The sequence below is a fragment of the Schistosoma mansoni genome, chromosome 1 (assembly GCF_000237925.1).
Source record: "Schistosoma mansoni strain Puerto Rico chromosome 1, complete genome".
NCBI classification, from domain to species: domain Eukaryota; kingdom Metazoa; phylum Platyhelminthes; class Trematoda; order Strigeidida; family Schistosomatidae; genus Schistosoma; species Schistosoma mansoni.
Window position 1 is genome coordinate 53,499,036 of NC_031495.1, and position 22,107 is coordinate 53,521,142.

At 36.0% G+C, this 22,107-nt stretch overlaps 1 protein-coding gene across 2 annotated transcripts in view; it reads right to left on the reverse strand.

Moving 5' to 3' along the window:
• Positions 1–415: 415 nt before the first annotated feature.
• Positions 416–22,107, reverse strand: part of Smp_158560.1 (serine/threonine kinase) — a gene marked incomplete at its 5' end in the record, with an annotated part of 74,083 nt that continues 52,391 nt past the window's right edge. The window contains 6 exons of one of the 2 annotated variants that reach the window (XM_018794845.1): positions 416–507; positions 541–668; positions 702–1,102; positions 10,559–10,640; positions 12,799–13,173; positions 19,908–20,411. In XM_018794845.1, the coding sequence (XP_018649216.1) occupies positions 738–1,102; positions 10,559–10,640; positions 12,799–13,173; positions 19,908–20,411 (1,326 nt within the window). In that variant the 3' untranslated portion in view covers positions 416–507; positions 541–668; positions 702–737. Of the gene's footprint in view, positions 508–540; positions 669–701; positions 1,103–10,558; positions 10,641–11,212; positions 12,255–12,798; positions 13,174–19,907; positions 20,412–22,107 lie in introns of those variants that run through there. The other variant, XM_018794846.1, reaches the window with a different exon arrangement.

Sequence of the window (22,107 nt, forward strand, 5' to 3'; positions counted from 1 at the left end):
AGTGGAAGGTAAAGACATGATAATTTATCCAAGAGTTTAATCAACTAACTGGCAGAAAGCCCGGAAACGATTGAACTTTGCTCAATAACCAATTTGAATTCAAAACAAACTATTTGATGACTGAATGGCACCCATGGCTTTAGTTAAAATTGTGAGCCAAATATACTACTGCAACCCCCTACACTGAAAAAGATCTGGATCCTGATTTTCCAAATCTCGGTGCAAAAATATGCTTCTACACTGATAGTTGGCAATTAAGAATGAGGGTAAAACTAAATGACTTAACGAAAGATCGATACTTACTGGTGCCGAGCATACAGATGAAGCATATCTACATAGAATAAGTTGACGATTTGAAAATACGTACTGCAACTCAGGGACACAAGAATGATCCAGACGAGCAGCTCTATTCGTAATGTAATTAAGCCCAGAAACTAACCTTAGAAAAAGTGCAGGCCCAACATCCACACCATTTGGATCAGTGATCATGAAGCCATTTATTTGAATCTTTGGACAGTAAAGAAATGAGATCTAAATTACTTTACAAAATATTTGGAAAATAGTTTCCTCATTTGCAAACACTTCCCCACCCAAAAAATCCCATAGGGTTAGCCTTATTGTATGATACTTCTCCATAAGATCGAAATTCTTTCGTATTTCGTTTTCGTCTAAAAAATACATCAATATCTACGAGTATTTACGTGAGAAGAGAGAATCGATATGGCATTTCTGGTCCTTCAGACATAATTATAAGCACGTTTCAGACAAACCTGCATACTGATAATCCTTAAAATAAGACGGACAGGGGCTATTGGTAGGCGTTCACATTTAATATACTGTTTACATTCTCGTTTGTGCACGCGCCACATAAGAAGCTGACAGTCGCGGGAACAATAACGCATTAACTTGCAAGAAGAGCACAACCGAAGATTAGGGATGCTTTTCAAACACCCATCACAGTACTTCGAGAGTTTGTTGTTCAAAATGGAGTGTACGTAAGAAGTCTCCTCTGAGCAGACAACCCCCGTCAAACTCATTTCTAAATCAGAAGCATCCTGTTGTTGACCTTGTTGATTTGAACTCAGGTGAAAGGGCGGTGAAACTAGAAATACAGTTTTGGACGATATATCCATTCATTGTTCAAACTAAAAGAGATATGTCTGTGAGTGCAAACTTACGTTTCCAGCCTCCTATTATTTTGTTAACGATGAAGTGGTAAATAAATCCCCAAAATCAATAGCTCTGTAAGCGTTCAACATTGTATGCTGACCACATTAGTTTTAGCGGAATCACCTAGCTGAAGGCGCTCGATCATGCATCCACACCAGATCACGAGTGCAAACGCCATGCTCAACGTCTCCTGCCATCACTAGCCAGTTTAGATCAGTCACTCCTCGATATATTGATAATCTATCAAACATATCTTCAACCTCCTCGCTTCTGACTTTTGATTTCACTGGGTGGGCATGGTTCAATTATAGGTATTGCTGGTAAAAAGTTGCCAAACTACAATACTTGTGGTATCTTCATTGATGAGCCCGACGTGATCTGTTTCACCAACCCATAAACTGTGAGTCTGTTTCTTTTTGGGACTTCATAAATCACTGCTTTACTTTATCTTTTTATATATTGTGATATTTTTTATCGTATTTTTGAATGTTTTTCCCTCGTTTATCCCTTTGCTTTAAATTCGACACGACAGACCAGACATCTAAGCTACTGAAGATCAAGACTTCTACACCACTCTCGTTTCAGCTAATGCCCTTTTAGCCAGACAACATCGAAGCCTGGTTCTGCTATGCAGAAGCCGACTTCTATGAGCACGGCATAACTGATACACGCGCACAATTCCTCGCGGTTGTAAAGGCACTACCGTGCAAATTTAGCAGGTACGAAATACCTTGTATGTTTACTAATGGTGTTTCGGAACCTTACGAAACACTGAAACGCGGAGACCAAACCGATCGACGAAGGTTAGATCAACTCCTTGATAACATCGACTTGCAACATGGTTCTGCGACAGACATGTTGCTAAGAATGAGAAAGGTAATTGGCCAAAGAACTTTCGATGATGGCCTTCTAGATCATCTACGTTGATGGTCTATGTCGAAATGATTGAAGGGGCCTACTATAGTTAGACGAGAATGGTGACGAACCAACTAACGCTGAAGTCACACATCGCGACCAACCCTTACGTGGATTGAACTATCGACGCATCAAAGGATCATGGATGCTATAGAGACTGTACAACACAAAGGACGTTATTACAAGAATATATTAGTTAAGGTACAAACACGAAGGTGCAGAAGTGAAAGAACAACCACTGCCGCGTGGGCCAGTCCATGACATATGATTTATTGATGCGCGTTGACTATCCTTGACTTTGACAGGGATCAATGATCTGTTCGATATTCAGTGACCCTACAATACTCCCCCACCAGATTCAACGGCTGTTTGAATCGATGCCAAACATGTTGGGAGTAGTCGCGCGCCGGAGGTTGCCAGACGATTAATATGAATCCTCCGGGTATTGCCGAGCTGTAAAAGAAATGGAAAGGAGGCTGCAGAAACTGATCGGGAAACAACGAGTAATAACACGTAACAAGGACGTTGGTTAAATGTTAAGCGATCAACCATAGAAATAATGAAAAAAAAGATGACATTTTAGAGTTTTATCAATTCGCGTTGAAATAATTAGCTTTGAAAAGTGATTGAGGTCCTCAGATGAGAAACGTTGAGTCCGCTGCAAAAGTAGTGATGTCACAGTGATAGAACGATAAGCGTACTATCTATCGATGTCAATGTTTGCACTGTTATCGGTTCAGAGTAGAAAGTCAGTAAGTGTCATTGACAACTGTTCGTAAGCGTCGATTTCTAGTTATATCTATATTTAACAGACTAACTGTAAGTACAGAAGTATAACCGTGAAGATAAGTCGTGGTTTCCTTGTACGAAGCTTCTGATCAACTTGCAGTCAGTTTGGAAAAACAGATAACTGCTGTGAAAATCAATAAGTGTCGAAGAATACAGAGCGAGAGCGAAGGTGGCACGATGAAGTTTCTAAAAGATGATAAACGGTGAGTACTGCACGTGTGTTTGATGAGTGAACCGAAAAATGTCGAAAAGAACATAAGAAACCAAGAGTATCACTCTGGACTCATGTCAATGATATCGGTGAAAAATGCTGTCAGTGTTGAGGTCGAGACGACAATATCGTTGTCAGTTTGCAGGAGATTCGCTCGACTGCGTAAACCGATGATTCGCGTGAATGTGTCGTCAAACCACCAATTGAACTGGACAGTCTTTAGATCGTCGAGTAGTTGAACAGCCGATTGATGTACCGAAATCATCTACTAGGTAACAGCCACGCGGAAACGAAACTTCATAGGATAAAAAAAATACGACGTCGAAGTTGAATAACTACAATAGTTCGTATGTGTTGTAACGTCATGTCGAAGTAACATCCTTTCGTATACTGACAATTGTACTGAACGTTCGTTTGGGCATTGTTAATATAGCAATTGGATGTGTGATAGCAAACATGTACAAAAACTATCGTGGGGTTTGTGGAGAATTTCAGAGGTCGTTTCGATATTTTCCAAACCCATATTGCATGTGAATGAGCCGAAGACGGAATTAAAGTGACTTTCGTGCAATAAGGAAATTGAGCCATGATTTACTGTGTGAGATAACAGCATATACGAAGCGCATAGTAAACATTTATTTAAATGGTAACCACCAATTTAACTAAAGTTTAGGTTTAGATAACGTGATCGTTTCGTAAAAAAGCATATTATCTAGCGCTAAGTGACATCAAGTACGACGAAGTGTCTCATTAAGACATGGACTAAGATTGCTCGTGTACGTGAAATATGTTTTTTCGGAGTATGTTGACTTACGAGTCATAAATGTACATAGTTTCGACTAAAATTTGACGGCAGTGACAGAATATATGACTACTCGAAGTGAAAGTAGCCGCGAAACGTTATTAAACATCATAAATATTATACGAAATTAACTAACGCAATTACGAAACTCGCCTGGGTTACTCTTGCTCTAAAGTAATTGAAATTTGTTGATTAAATTCATAGATTAACGAAGCGTTGTAGACTGAATTGGTACACGTCCAAATTTAATTTGAGCCAAACACGTAGCATTGCCTGGCGAAACAGTCTAAACAAGATCTAACATTACGGGAAATTTATAGTTCAAACTCACCGTAAATTTCTAGCATTTGTATCCTCTGATTCGCCATGGAACTCAGCAATCGGAAATTAGGAAGGCAGTGGTCAAGAAAGTAAAATATTCTAGTAGATAGTCTCTGATAGTAGTTAGTTGATAGTGATTAAGCAGAAAGATGAACTTATAATCGACAGTTTATCCTGTATTGGTTATACAAGTGGATAAGTTGCAAACAGATATGCGTTCGTGTTGCCTTGAGGTAATACTTACGAGTGGTTGATATTTTAACAGACATATTACACAGGAGCATTTACATGCTGCTAATGCTTGTTAAAGAACCACGATAGTCGATTATAGTCGTAGTTGATTGGTTAGTTCTATCGATTGAACTAATTATTTCAGTTGAAATACTAATCAACATTGATATGAAGCAACGAATGTTCACAGAAACTGATAAAGATAGCCGAAGTTAAAAATGAAAAATAATAAGTATAGAATGCAATAAAAAAGATCATAATGATAGGTTGCGTTATTCGAAGTCTTGCTCACCAGTGTGGGACATCTACGTTGATGGTCTATGTCGAAATGATTGAAGGGGCCTACTATAGTTAGACGAGAATGGTGACGAACCAACTAACGCTGAAGTCACACATCGCGACCAACCCTTACGTGGATTGAACTATCGACGCATCAAAGGATCATGGATGCTATAGAGACTGTACAACACAAAGGACGTTATTACAAGAATATATTAGTTAAGGTACAAACACGAAGGTGCAGAAGTGAAAGAACAACCACTGCCGCGTGGGCCAGTCCATGACATATGATTTATTGATGCGCGTTGACTATCCTTGACTTTGACAGGGATCAATGATCTGTTCGATATTCAGTGACCCTACAGCCTATTCGGACAACTTTTCTAGTCTAAACTTCCTCAACAGGTGCAAGCAGTAATTGTCTCGTTTCAAAACAACGCCGTAGACGAGCTGGCCGAATCTGCTGACCGCATTCTGGGAATCACGAAGTCTTCCAATGCCGAGGGTTTTTCAGCCAAAGAAAAACTACAAATGACACAGAACAATATTGCAGAACCATGTCATACACTTACACGCTACCTTAGACTTCGTCATGACTTTAAACGGTCACATGCCCAGCGAAGAAGCACGTCACGTAGGCGATCTGTCTCCAGAACACGAGAGACGGATAACCCCGACTGCTGCTGGTATCATAACCAGTATGAGATGTCTTCCTGAAATTTCAGGAAACCCTGCAATTACCCGAACTCAAAATCGAATGACACAAAAAACAATTCGGGAAACTTCCCAGCCGGCATGCGTTAACAGCAACCGTAATCGGCTAACACAGCCGTCTATTTTACGTCAGAGATGTAATCACGAAAGTTCGCTACCTCGTCGACACTGGCGCATAAGTTAACGTTCTTCCTGCAAATTCAAACAATCGGCTTCACGAATCTGTTTTAAACTTACAGGCGGCAAATGGAAAGCCAATCGCCACATATTGTATAACTCACGTTTACCTTAACATGGCTTTACGCAAAACCATCCACTGGATTTTCGTGGTTACGGAAGTTTCTATGCCAATCATTGGTATAGACCTCCTACAACACCACAATCTACTGATCAATGCGTGCAAAGGGAGGCTAGTAGACGGAAACACTAAGTTACCTGTCTGCGTAACTTCATTTCCTGGTTGCAGATTATCTCCAGTTACAATTAGGCACACAATTGACCCATTCTATCAACCATTACTCGATAAGTACTCTGAGATATACCAACCGCAACCGAAATTGCCTTGTGTAACCAACAATGTTACACATCACATCTTGACTACAGGACCACCTGTATTCTCGAAAGCACACCGACTGGCTCCTGAAAAGCTGAGGTTGGCCAAAAACGAATTCGACCACATGAAAGAGTTAGGAATCATTCGACCGTCAAACAGCCCATGGGCATCTCCCTTGCACACGGTCCCTAAAAAGGGCAGCAACGATTGGCATCCAACTGATGACTGTCGGCGTTTGAATGCAAAAACCATTCCCGATCGTTACCCGTTGCCTCACAGCTACATTGAAGGGTACAACCGTCTTTTCAAAAATCCGCTTGGTTGAAGCCTATAGCTACTGACGGTATTCCGAAAACCATTTTTATAACTCCTCTCGGACTCCACAAATTTTCGCGAATGTCTTTCGGCCTGAGAAATGCTGCCCAGACATTCCAAAGATTCATAGATGGCGTTTTTCGAGGTCTCAACTTCGTACATATATATGTTGATGACTGTATGATAGCAAGTACGGACAGAGAATCCCATCTCCAGCATCTGGAAATTGTGTTCGAACCACTGCAAAAGCATGGCATTACTGTAAAGATCCAGAAATGCCAAATCGGAACTGACTCCTTAGATTTCCAAGGTCACACTATTGATGGTCAAGGCATCTGACCTCTTGGAAGCAAAGTAGTAGCCATTCTGGATTACCCAGAACTGACCACCATTAAGCGATTGCGCACATTTAACGGTCTTGTAAGTTTCTATAGACAGTTCATACCAAAATGCGCGTCCCTTGTGAACCGCTAACCTGTGGGGAGTAGTGTAACGTCGTGTACTATATTACACCTACATAGCTTATCCTAGTTTCTGGACAAGCCAATTCACCTATAACGTTATGAGTCATATTTTGATCTTGTTAATTATTCACTTATTGACCTTGACTATTTTTTTATATGAGCGTATGTGTATGCACACTTCTTATCCTACCTATCACATGTCTGTCATTCATTTTAGTCTGACTATAAATGTTGATTAATGCTTGCTCATAGCGAGTTGGCTTACCAGCCATCTCCCATGCATGTCATTTTTACTTCGCTCGCTAACATGTGCTCACTGCCTTCTAGCCTATGTTATTTGTCAATAAAAATGTAGTTGCCGCTTCCCTTTGTCTTCTGATATTATACACCGTTCAGATTGATATAATAACGGTTATCGAGACGATCAATTAACGAAGCACGCCACTACAAACCGACCAACTTTGTGGAAATGCGAACTCCACTAATCTGGACGACACCACGCGGAGAGCATTCTCCACAATTAAGAAACTTAACGCAAAGGCAACCATGCTGACACACCTTGACACTCAAGCACCCGCTAGTATCGCAGTAGACTCAACTCACTCAGCAATCGGAGGAGTCTTACAACAATGGGTTAAGCACTTCTGGCAACCTTTGGCATTTTTCTCGAGACGGTTGCTAGACACTGAATCGAGGTACAGCACTTTCGGTAGAGAACTCCTAGCTATTTATTGTGTTGTACGGCATTTTCAACTTTCTATCGAAGGCCGAGAATTCATCCTTTCTCGTATAAGTTCCTTGAACAGTTGCCAAGGAATCGACCTTCTTAAACTCAACAAGCTTCAAAAATAAGACACTGATCTTCATCACGAGTTATCCTCGACAACTCTTAACCTACGTATTGGACAGATGGGAACAGGTAAGGAAACCTTACCATGTGACACATCTACAGGTAGGGATCGTCCAATAGTACCAAAATATTATCGACACAACGTCTTCAATACGTTGCACAATCTTTCTCATCCAGGTGTTCGTGCATCCATCAAGCTCATAGCCGAACGGTTTTGCTGGCCTGGTATGAATAAAGACGTGAGGGGTGGGCACGCTCCTGTGTAAGCTGCCAGAAATCTAAGGTCATAAGACACAAGAAATGTCCCTTAGGCTCTTTCAAAACCCCCCATGCCTGTTTAGACCATGTTCATCTGGATTTGGTAGGACCTTTACCAGATTCAGATGCATCATGTTATCTTTTAACCTGTGTAGACCTTTTCACACGACGGCCAGAAGCAGTACGTATTAAAGACATTACTGCTGAAACAGTGGCTCGCACCCTCATCGAACGATGGGTAGCAAATTTCAGGTGCCCTTCAACCATCACCATAGACCACGGACGCTAGTTTGAATCTGGACCTTTCCGTTGTCTGAACACACCATTAGGAATCACTCGCTTCCGAACGACCGCCTACCACCCACAAGCAAACGGGTTGGTAGAATGCTCTCACCGACTAGTAAAAGCTTCACTATCAGCTTCAAGCGTTTCACAGTGGACCGACGCTCTCCCACTCGTCTTACTAGAAATTCGCAATGCAGTAAAAGCTGATATTGAATACGCTGCAGCTCATCTCCTTTATGGGACGATACTTCGACTTCCAGGAGAATGTGTATCCTTCGTCTTCTTCATTGAACATGGATCTAAAATCCTACATGAGCAGGCTTACAAACACAATGCGTTCAGTGAAACCTGTTTCCACCTGACCTCAATTAACTGATGTTTTCGTTCAACCTGACTTAAGATATAGTACACATGTCTTCGTACGATTAGACTCACATCAACGGCCCCTCGAGTTAGCATACGAAGGAACCTTCAAAGTTCTTCAGCGTGAACCTATGTACTATATAGTCGATAAGAACGGCACTAACCATAGCATCAGTATCGATTGAATCAAAGCAGCGTATTTAGAAGGAATTCCAATCCACGTCGATTTTCCTTCCGTACAATCAAACGACATTGCTCCTACAGTTGTAATACTTCATCTGACAGTTAGCACGCGTTTTGGAAGACGGGTAAGATTTCCGGAACATTTAAACGACTATTGCACGCAAGACACCAGTTAACATTTTTGCATTAACCCTATTCTCCTTTGTGTTATATATAATGAAAAAATATTATATGCTTATACATATACATCTATTCCCCCAAAAAACAAATTTTTTTCACTAATATGCGTACATTTGATCTTAAAAAAAACGAAAAAAACTTTTTAGATCGCTTATACGCTGTCGCAGGTTTATAAGTTTATTTCCTTTTTTTCACCCGCTTTGTGTCTTTACGTGCGTACGAGTGTATTTCGACAAGCACGATGAAGTTTAGTAGGAACGGAAATTTTGATTTTACTTTGTTTCCTTATTACTATGTTGTACTTCATGGTCCTTTATTGTAAAGAAAGACGACCAGATGATGCTAAACATAGCAAGCTATGAGAAGAGTGTTTGTCAACGAAAAACTCGTTGGCTTTAAACTTCTGGCTGGCCACTTTGTAGGATCATCACTACCTCACTAACAGGGGAGTGATCTGCAGAGGTTAATAAATCCCCAAAATCAATAGCTCTGTAAGCGTTCAACATTGTATGCTGACCACATTAGTTTTAGCGGAATCACCTAGCTGAAGGCGCTCGATCATGCATCCACACCAGATCACGAGTGCAAACGCCATGCTCAACGTCTCCTGCCATCACTAGCCAGTTTAGATCAGTCACTCCTCGATATATTGATAATCTATCAAACATATCTTCAACCTCCTCGCTTCTGACTTTTGATTTCACTGGGTGGGCATGGTTCAATTATAGGTGTTGCTGGTAAAGTGTTGCCAAACTACAATACTTGTGGTATCTTCATTGGTGAGCCCGATGTGATCCTGTCAACGTTTGACTGATTTCCGCCCTATAGTGGCCAGAAGACTCTGCATTTTGTCAGCGTATTCACCAAATAAAACTATGTCATCGGCGTATTCTAAGTCAACAAGTGAGCCTCTCGGTTCACTATTATATCACTGTGGTCTTCTATTACTTATAACAAAGTTATGTGCATAATATAATTTTCTGTGCTGACGTGTGGTCAGATATTTCAGGTATATCATTATGTTTTGAGTCATAAATGAATTGATATGCTATCCATCTTCATATGATTAAACGCCAGGTTAGGGTTTTGAGAATCAATAATCATTAAGTTCTTGGTCAGTGTGTCAGTTGTTAAGTCCTACTGGTAATATATTTGAACTAGTCGATAGCCGGATCAAAGAAAGAGACCATAAAACTACTTTAAAGTCATTGTTACCAGGTCACTCTGGATCCAATGCAAGCCAACCCAGAAACCAACCAGCTTTTCGGGATAACAAACATATCTACTTATTTGGTGATGTAGCAGTGAGGACCTAAAATTTCAGGGTGTCGCACAAAAACTCGTTAGATGGGCCAAAAAACGGTGCTTTAAAATAATGTTCATCGGTAATAGTGATCGCCACATGTACAGCACCGAAGACGGCATTAGAGTATGCTTCATGACTGACGTTTTCATTTATAATGCGAGTAATCTCTTTGCGAACTGTTCATCACAGTAGATGTACAGCACGAGCCTCCTGTATCAACACACATATCCATATTATGCTTACACACATAACACAAGTCAAAGCATATCACATAGTACGTGATGGAAAGAGCTCGATATTAGTGGTTAGCTTTATATTAGTAAAAATTGCAGTCTTCAATCCATACGTTTTTTTTTTTGAGAAAAATACCTGTACACTGAATACTTTTATAGTTTAGACGTTCCGTGGTTAAGAAATGAAACTTGGTAAATATAATAGCATCTGAAAATAACTAAAGATATGGAATTCACAAATGATCAATATACCAGAATAACAGAGAGTACGACAAATTCCAGAGAACTTATGGAATATTTTGTTAGCTGGAGTGATGAATATTTTGTTCTTAAAAATAATGCGAACAAGTAATTAGAGATTATTTCATTGACTTAAAGAATAACTTCTTCGTAATTGAAATGTACAATATATTTTAGGAGTAGTGCCTAAAAGACCTCATCACCATTTGATTTTACAAGACGAAAGACATCACGATGTTTCCCAGAACCTTCGGATTCAGTGTGTACTTTTCAGAAAACGACCTACCAAATGAATATAAATCTCAAGTAGGTTAGATATACGTACACTCTAAATAACCTAAGCTTTAAAAAAAATACCGACGCCATAAGCATACGGGCCAATGTTGATTACAGTTTTGTACTCTTAACTAATAACCTGGAGTTTGATATAAAATGATTGTGTCGCATCACATATACTCCATATTGAACAATTAATACTGCAAAAAATAACACATGAACTATAATTTTTTTAACTATGAATGAAAAAATATCGGATAAGGTAATACCTTCAAGTTGAAGAGAAAGTGTTGTCATGAGACAATTAGATTTAACATGACTTATTGAAAAAGACTATCTGAATAGTACACAATGAGCAACAATTATTGTGAAATTAAGAATAAAAACTTGTTTGACAACACTGAAACTGCTTACACTACATTGTACACTCATTAAACATTATAAAAGAGATCAATTAATAACTGTAACAATTGATGAAGAAGTAAAATACGGTTTTATTTCACTTACATTTCAGAGAAACGATGTACATTTGACAACTCAAAAGTGATATTTATTTGAATGAGATTAAATATAATATTACCAATAGGAACTATAAAATATGGTAAATATGCGAGCAAACTCTTGTTCGATACCATCATTTTACATTAATAAAGGCAGAATATAGGTGGATTGTGTAAATGAATTTACATATGTTGACAAAAAAATGTTAGTGATAATGTATCATATGTATTAAAGATGTTGCATAATGGATCGATCAGTTTTTCATTTAGAGATAACTTTGTCCAAAAGACAAAAACAAGAAAGAAATGAAAAGAAAATTTACAATGACTAAGCACGAATATAATTAAACTGGGGAGATAACAGTCAGTTAATTAATGAGACATGAATCCAAGGCAGATAGATTATTAACAGATGAAGGGGAGACAGGACGAACAATACAATTGTGTTCAGTAGAAAAAGAGAGTAAAAATGTACACACAAATAAAGAAACAACAAGATGCTTCAAGAATATACAGAGGACGTTTTTAAGATATTTCCGTAGCATTAATGGTTTGCAAAACGGTGACGGCGAAATAAGACAAAATATAAATAAAACTGAAACTAGGTCCGGTGATATAACGCGAAAAGAAGGGTTTTTTATTATATTTACCGCGAAATCACAGCCTGCACAAAATATTGATTATAATGTGGACAATCCCTATTTCAAGATAAGTAGAAAATGGTAGGATCTTCCAGTGATAACAATATACGAAGGAGGATGAAAAATGATGATATTTGATCGTAAATTAGGGACATGAAGGGTTATCATCAGAAAGCTATGAAAGCAAAAAGAAAACAAAATTGGATTGCTGTAATACCGTTATTTGAGCATGTTAGATGAAGATGCACTAGTGAGAATACTAGGAAAAATCGTAAATATTAAATAAGAAATGGCGTAGCGGTCTACGGGTCAGTAGTTTAGACAATGTAATTCCAGTGCCCGGGACTTTATCCTATGTGTCATCTGTCATGATACACATTACAAATATATAGCTTGTTTTTTTGTGGCGTAGCATACATCACCAACTAACTATCACCACCACAAAGACAATATTCTCAGGAAAAAATGGTAAACTCACACTTCATATTTATTAAAACAGCTACATGTGAGTGATCTCTATTATTTTTATTAGTGAGGAAACATCCTGCAATTGTGTTGATTTTACGGAAGTAGGGGGGTTACAGATAGGTGATTTGTGTGACAAAAGTATGTTACATAATGAAAACACTAATGCATTAAGAACCAGACACCTGCATGTTACCGAAATTTTAAACATTTACAGAGAAATACAATTACCATAATATAATAATAGTACATACCTTTGAAAATAATGCCATTACTGTATCTTGAATACTTGGTGAATTAGAAATTCGAAGTGATGGAAAGGAAGTTGGTGTAGTAACAGTTCCATTGTTTTTCTCCACAGATGATACATTACTTTGACAACATGATGATGCATCACTAATCCGTTTATGAGATCCCGATTTAGAAGAGGAATTTTTATTATACATACTGGTTACATCACCTAAATTGGAAAGTAAATTTTTTACACTAGGACGTAACGATGAAGAACGAGCACGTTGGGATTGACCGGGCGCAATATTAAAAGAAAGTTTTTGATCCATATAATGTTGATCTTCGCTACTTTCTAAATCAGTTAAACTTAATCTGTGTGTAAAAGGAGTTGATTGTCTCTAAACAATAATAAACAAATATAGAATAAAACATGTGAATAAAAGTAATCACAGTTGATTAATATGCGCGCTATTTTCTTTAGAAAGATAATACTACGTACAATTTGACTTTACACAAATTAAAATTTGTTTAATTAATATTATCTCTTGTGAATTACTTTAAAAATATCAAGTTTACGGATTTAATAATAAATAGAATAGAAGGAATTGAATCAATTCGTACATGATGAGTCCTACGATTGTGTCATTGAATAAAGCAATTCAGAGGAGATTTCCTTTAAGACGATTTCATATACTTAAGTTGTGCAATTCTATTTATAGTTAATTTTATTTGCTAAAATAGTTTTCTGTAGTAGAACAAAACGGTGCTAAATATTAAAAAAAAACTTGAAGTAGTGTGTTGTCGAAAATTGAAAATCAGATACTGAAAGGAAAAAATGATAATCGGCTGGTGAAATAGATGACAAGGCGAAAATAATTGTTCACATGATAGCTACTAAAAATAGAATAATTAAAAGTTGTAATAAATACTAATTAACGGTTGTGAAATAAATTGGAAAGGAGTAGAAATAATTAAATAAAAAACGATAGATTATGGAATATAGAAAGGAAGTTTAAGACCATGGAATAATAAGGGAGTGAACATAGTTTTTATGTACGCAAAGGTTAGGCGTAAACTCTTGGACAGCTATAGCATCTAGTGTACATAAGTTTTTCATTTGCATTCTTAATAAGCCGATTCTTTTGACAGCATGTGTGAAGCGGAGGAGCCGGAATTGACTAGACTAGCCGCATAAAGTGACATCTTTCGAAACACATCTCCGAACATTACCCTGCCTGGATCACTAAAGAATTACAGAAGTCAGTTAAAAACTCAATCTTAGAGCCCCCAAACTTTGCTTATGAAAAAATATTTTTACTATGAATTCCAATATTTAAAAACCGATATTTCAGGCAGAAAACTTATGTCGAGGAAAATTTAGACAAAAATAATCTAATTGAGAATAAGAGAGAAGTGAAGTTTTCTTTAATGATTTGACTTTACACGTTTTAATAAAGTACACTAACTTGTTTAACAAGTGTAGTTCACAAAAACGATCGAGAGAAATAGTGAAATATTTAAATGGATCAAACAAAAAAGTATCTTAAGTAGTGTAGAGAATATGCTAATTTAAAATTAAAAAAGCTATTTAGTAAAGCAGTCCAGTGAAATTTTGTATATTAGGCCCTCTGTAGTTATATTATGTCAAAATGACAAACAGACACACCTCTAGACCTGTTCATAAGTGTTTCAAAAGCTTTAGATTGCATTTTTCCGGGAAAACGGATATAGTAATGACATTGTTAGATGTGAAATAATTAGTGAAATAATTATTCAGAAAAAACAAATAATGTAGTCGAATTGTTGAAATTATCACAGACCACAAGAAGAAACGATAGAACCTTAATCAAATATATACATCTCAGTACTGGGCGTCTATTTAGTAACTTTTGCAGGTGGATCATCTAACTGTACTTGGTTGTACTTAGTTTAAAAACTGAAACGATCAAGTGCAAACAGTCGATCGTCAAATATGGATTCAATCAAAAGAAAGCTGTTGATAGTGAAGGTGAGATATAATTTAATAGGATATTTTAAACTGTCTACAATGAACCCTTGCGGTTTTTGAACTAATTGAATAATAAAGTTAGAACTTCACAATACAGTTAACTTCTTTGGTCAATTTGCATTTAATTTAATAATTTAGAAGATTCATTAACCGTAAGGATGGCGAAAAGCCGATTCCGTTTCAACACTAGTTAGCTAGTTGAAAATTTTCTACTTTGATCACATTAATAGTTGGTGAGTTAGCGAAATGATATTATACTTCATTCTGACTGAAGTGCAAGTTCTTATTTATTTAATTCTGTTTTCAATCAATCGTTGAAACAGACAGCTAAAAACATGAGTTACATGTAAAGTACACTTATTCATGAAATGTTTATCCTAGTTCACCTATATAGAATGAACTCAATGAAACTGTTAGTTTCACTAAACATTGGCAGTCAAATTAACGTAACATACATTTGTTTAGCTCAATAAATACTCGTAACAAACCTGAAGAAAAGAGCAATCACATTTATTATACGACAAAGTATTAGTGGACTAGAAAACAAACCTTTAGAGTTTCAAATGAAACTGAGTGACTTTCGACTATCCACCGAACAATCATAAGCACAGAAAGACCAGATACAAAATTAACATTGGTGAAATAATAAATTAAAGTAGATCATGTTTTATATCTAGTCATAGGATCGTTGGAAAAAGAATACTAATACGAGAAATAAGAATTTCTGAGCACCACTTAATTCAGTTACTAAGATATCGAAGTAGATGATTATCTGCGAAAGTTATATAAAATTAACAAGAAAAACTAAATAAACAATTGTTTGATAATAAATAGAAAAAACGGAATATCATCAGCATCTTGATCTAAAATGAGAGTACAACTAACACAGCATCAATAATTAAGACGTTAACAACATGTACACTGTATTTCATAACATAGCTTGACTAATAGTAAACGAATAGCACAAAATATCGATTTATCATAAATATCAAGTTCAGAATCACTTGTAAAAATTATTATTAATTATGACAAAGTGACATTAGAAAACAATCACGTCAGAAATGATAATATTTACTCTGATGGTTATGATCATTTCAAAATAAATAAACAAAGAGAAAATTTTATCAACTACATGATACATTGGAAATGAACACAAACACTACTTATTAGCTTTTTTAAAAAAGAAAACAAACTAAAAACGTTAAAACAGAATTAAAAATACGTCGAAAAAGAGGTTAAAATTCGATTGACGCAGATTAGATGGTTAAAAAGATACAAACTATAATTATGTATACTTACACACTTGATGAAGGCAAAACTAAACACACATGTATGCAAACTAAGTATTCACTAAAATGTTTATAACACACACTTTATGTGCGAAGCAGTGTTGTCATCAAAATAATAATGGTGAATTCACTTTTTCTTTGTCTTAAACAACATACGCTTTAACTATCTGGTTGGTAGTTAGAAACAAATAAATAGTATGGTTAGTTTTATGAAATTGTTTGTTTCTTGGTCTAAGCTGTTTAACTTTCAAGGACATTCAATGAAGAGTTCCGAATCTATCTCAGATTTTCAGCTGCATAGGTTGAGCAGTTCATAAGTGAATTCAACAACTTACTATGAAAAAATGTCCTTCTTCTTTCTTTTTAGGTATACTAAAATCATTTAGATTGTAAAGTGCTATCTACAATAGCGTAACAATTGTTGAACAAGGAAGAAATGAAACAATTTCAGGATATTATGTAAACCAGTTTACCAATCATGGTTAATTAATTCACAGATAATTAAATATTTTTCAATGAAAAATATCTTATAGGTATTTTCCTTGTTAGTAAAAGTTCATGAACAAACACACACATATATATACACCAAATAAACAGGCTGATGCACACATAAAAAATGATAAAAAATCAGGTTACTGAAATTAATTTTACAAAAAGGATCTAAAGTAGAAATGAAAATATCATTTGAAATTATTTTCAGAAGTTTAAGAAGCCAAAAAATCTGTGCTTTTGTTTCCAGTAATAAGATTGCTTAATCGCTAGGGCTTTAATTTTAACTCAGGCTGTGGATTGTGAGAGTGGCAATTAAGTGTAGGTCTGCTATTATCATTGCATAAGATGGGTAAAATATAAAAATAAATGCAGCCAAATACATATATATACAGCGTGTGTGCAGTTGTAGTAGTATTAGTATTAGTAGTAGACAAACATGCTCATGTCATGAAGCAATCAACAACATTGGGATTCTTGAACATCAGTAATTAGCACTGTTATATTGTTTCTTGCTTCATATTACACAAGGGTTTATACTGAATAGAAAATCAATAATTCATCAACCAAAAATACAATGAATCATAGGAAAAATAAACAATCAAAACAGCTACCTTACGGACATTAATTTATATGTGTAGACAAATCCTGTGAAGTAACAAAAAGTAATTTAATGAAAAACAAAAAGAAAAGTTAATTTAAGCATTTTACATAGATTATATTTAGTTCGCAAAATTTAAATTGTACGGAAAAAAAGTGAAATTATAAAGTGGTTAAGAAAATTCATACATCGTCTTACTAACTAATCAGTCTTTACATAAAATAATGTGAAATCCCTAAACTTACATCTGATTTGGAAAATGTACGTATATCAGTCAGTCACAGACAAACTTTGAGTTTTTGATGAGTCAGCTTTTTACCTCATAAGGGTCTACCATCGGAGACAGAAATCCATCGAGTTAGGTGAAGTGTGATATTTCAAGGTCAAACTTTTCAATCCCTTTCTTCCGTTTTATTAAGGCAGGATTGTTGAGGATGATGGTAACCGGGGGCGAGAAATCTTACTGCCACTACACATCTGTACAGTTAGCAGTAAGACTTCACCCTTGCACCATGTGTTTGCTGCTTTTGGTCTCATCACTTTCCAATTGACCTGTCCAGTATGGTGTGATCTCGAAGAACAACACTTCCGGTCAAAATAAATCTTTAGGATTATTAAGATAAGCAGACCCGACTACTATGTCAATGTAGCTGCTGCAGTGAAGATATATATATATATATCATTAGTGTTCGCTATCTCATAGTACAACGTAAAATAGTGTCACTCAGTTAAAAGAGTGATTTTTCAGTGTCATAGTCACATAAAAAGACAGAATGTGATAACTAGATCCAATGTCGACAGAAAATGAGGAATAAGTGAAGAATATTCACCAAAGACGGTTATTTTACGTCTCAACGAATTCAAGAAGTAACCATGTATAAGATGAAGTTTGACAGAAAACGTGTAAAGACAGAAAGTGTGCTAGGTAGCATAGCTTATTTACAATTTACATTGAAAGAAACACTAGTAAATTCTGAAAACTACAGCGACATCACCAAAGAAAATTTACAGTAGATATTAGATTAACATTGATAACATTTTATGTATGAAGTACACTTTATCTTGTAGTTACAAAACATATTTTCACTGAATGACTGACACATATCCCAGCTACAAAGTTTCATCAGTAAGGACACCAATCTATTCATAGTTAGTGCTTTAAAAGAAATACGGGAGTTTCAATATTGCACGGAGCTTAATTAGATTGAAAATCTTATCTGAATTGGTAGGTAGGTGTTCAAACAGAATTCAAATTCTCATGAAGTAATCGAAATAATGGTTCAACAGTATAAACACTACTCTAGCAGAATAACTTTTAATTGATAAAATAGTTTTAACAATAGTTCTAAACAACATCTTCACCCTGTATAGATGTAAGCAAATATGAAAATACTTTACAGTAAAAAAGGGAAGCAAAATCTAGACACTTCTGTAAACCAACCAATTTTCAATTTAAAGATAGTAGAATTGTAAATTGGCGAATTTAAGCAAATATTCAATATTCAAAAATAGATTTTACAGAATATTCATCGTTAATGAGATCCACACATGTTTAAACACACATAATTATTGAAGAGATAGAAAGTTAATCATCAGATAAACGGATTAAGTGAAGAGATGGACAAGTGTTTTTAAACATTTGAATTTAATTTAATAAGCCGTGTGGATGAGAATTCTGCCCTTAAAACAGTTTGGATGGCTAAATAGCATTCGTAACACTCATACGAAGTGCAACTCAAAACTGACTGGAAAAATTATACACACAATTATGAATCTCTTTAAAGTTGCAGCTTTCGTAGGAATTGAAGGAACTTGAATACGTTTAGACAACCAGAAGATTTCCGAGGAATGTTTAAGTTGGATGATAAAACTCCTAATTACTTCATTTGGGATGATTTTTGTATCTACACGAACATGTCAAACAACTCGACATTTTATTTAACAAAGTAAAACAAAATGGTAATATACTTAAAAACAATCATCCTTGGCATCCAATCAAAAGTTTGCTTCAAGTGTTTAATTGGATAAAGCTCATTTAGAAGCATCATAAATCGTGGTCCCTAAGTGTCAAATTTAGTAGTGCTTTCAATACGAATGTTAATTTTTTTCAAACCGAAGATATTGTGTCTGAGAACTTGCACTAGAATCGACTATAAATCATTTTTCCACTTTATATGGAATAATTATAACAATAAGATAATAAAGTACCCCCAAATGCCCTGGTGGATCCGAGAGTGGAGAGAGTCGGATCTTCCCCTTGAGAAGCCCTTGCATGGCCACGTGCATAAAACCACTGCCACGGAAGTTTTACTCACTACCTTCTCGCAACAGGGGTGTTGTTTACGAAATTGAGAGAATGAAAAGCGAATGTCTGGCTCTTTAACCGGGTTGATGAATATGGAGGATCCACCTTGGGGAGTTGGAAAAACCCTGATTTTAAACCAATGGTGCACATGGACTCCAGTCACCTAAGGAAAAAAAATGGTATATGTTGTTGGTCAGCGACTACCATGGGAGTGCAATCCTCTAACGTTGCTTCACTGCTTTGTGGATCAGAAATTCAGGTCAAAGGCTCCAGGTGTGGTCCCCTAAGAAAACCATCTGCTTCGATTTGAGTACTCGGGAAGTAATACAACCCTTACAAAAATCGAATAATTTAAGTGGCGCATATTTAATTGGTGCCCCTTGTACGAATGTTTATGTGCTTAAATAAAAATAAGATCCCAAAGTTAATATATAACTTACAGATTGAGATTTTGTCATCGTCGATATCTGAGTCAATGAAGCATTATGATGAAAACCATGTGGTGAGTTGTTTGGGTCGGAAAAAGGAAGGTGGAGTGAAACATTGGGAATATTATTGGGTGAAGAACCTCTGCGGTTACCGTCACCACAATAATTGGGTGAAATACCACATTTTTCATCCAATACAGACTTGAATCTTGCAATTCGTCCAGCCTCTGTGAGAGGTGGTTCCCCTGGGCTAGAATTGAGATCTAAAAGAGGTGCACCTGTTATTTGAGGTCCCATGTGCGAAATGTGACGAAAGTCTGAAGGACCTGAAATAAGGTTTGATATACGAGAAGTTCCACTTGTTGGATTCAACGATACAGTTGATTGCACAGATGATTGTGGAGTCCGATGTTGTGATTGAGAACGGAAATTTCTTACTCTTTCAGGACTAATCCCATGGGAAGTACCTGATAAACTGTCTTCCACAAGAGAGTACAAATTGAAGCGACTAGATTTCTATGAACAAGATATAAGCGATTAAAATAATATATTATTACCAACTGTTTTACAATTTCATTTGTGTAATTACCCTCTACTTTAACTTATTCAAAAATATAACAGGACTATTACGATACTGAATATATATTGAAATGAATTGACATTCTACCTTTTCATTCTTATATCTATTTTTCATATTTAACTTACCAGAAAAAAGCTTGTCACTTAAAGATGGGGATGTGTGTATGAAGATGTTGATTGGACTTTGCCTTTTTATTCAGTATTAACATTTACTGACAGCATGATACCGATTAAACGTAATAGACTGGTTGTGAAAATATCTGCTGGTCAGTAAATATAGTGATGAGAAGTATGGAATATAAGGAAACATACGTATTGTACGTATGGGGTGAATGAAAAAAACTATGGTTTTTTCATGAAAAAGCTTCATAAGACAGAGAAAAAAAAACAATAGTGAATGCTGAGTTAGTTTAGATAATTCGATAGTTAGTTCAGGATAAATGTAAGACAAAGTTTAGCGTACCTGCTGAATCGATGATTTTACAAGCTAATGATAAACGTAGTATAGAATAGTGACAGAATTATAAATGATAATTGCATGCTTGAAAGGATTCAGATAAGGGAAAACACTTAAAATTCTTACTAATTTTATTTATACTTTAAGATAATAGGTGCCTAGCGATAAAAAATTCTATGTAATTGTAGTATCCCGAAGAGAATTACGAATGGTAATTTTTGAGGACTATTTATTGGTCAATATAATATGTATATTTCTTATTGTAATTAACCTAATCATTTTCTGGCAAAACTAGAAAATGGTCCACTCAAAGACACAATTAGCCATCTAACATCATATTGTCGCTATATAGATGATACCTTCATAGTATTAGAAAAAGAACATGAAAAGGAGAACATCCTTAATATATTTAATAATATCCACCCATCAATTACGTTTACACTAGAAGAAGAACAGAATGGTAGTATATCGTTTTTAGATGTCCAACTAACCAGAAGAATAGACGGAACATTAAAAAGAGGATTACATAGAAAATCTACAGTTGGACAGTACACTCATTTCTATAGCGCAGTACCAATGAAATACAAAAGAAACCTAATAAAGATCCTAACTCATCGTGCTAGAATGATTTGCTCTGATGACATTATTTTAGATGAATTGGCTAATATTCGAAACTTGCTTAGTAGGAATGGGTATCCAATGAAATTCATCGACAAACATATGACGGAGACGAAACGAAGGACAAAGGTACCTACTGTTCCGAAGAAGGTACTGTTCCTAAAGTTACAATTCTTAAATGATGCTACTGAAGAAATCTTGACACAGAGGTTAAGAAGGGCAGTACAGAAAACATTTAATGCAGCCCGACTTAGTACCGTCTTCTACAACCGCCCCACAATAAGAACTGTTAATAAAGACAGATTGCCTGAATTCGCCACATCTATGTGTATTTACCAATTCAACTGCTCCTGTGGAGCCAGTTATATAGGGCGTACAATTCGGCAAGTTCGTCAACGAATAACAGAACACCATCCGTCATGGTTGACTAAAGGACAGGTAAAGGGGATTAGGAGTTCTATTCTCGCTCACTTGGTGGACACAGGTCATAATGTTGAACTGAATAAAGCTTTTAAGGTTATCTACCATATTCCATCAAATTTGCCACATGGTTTACGA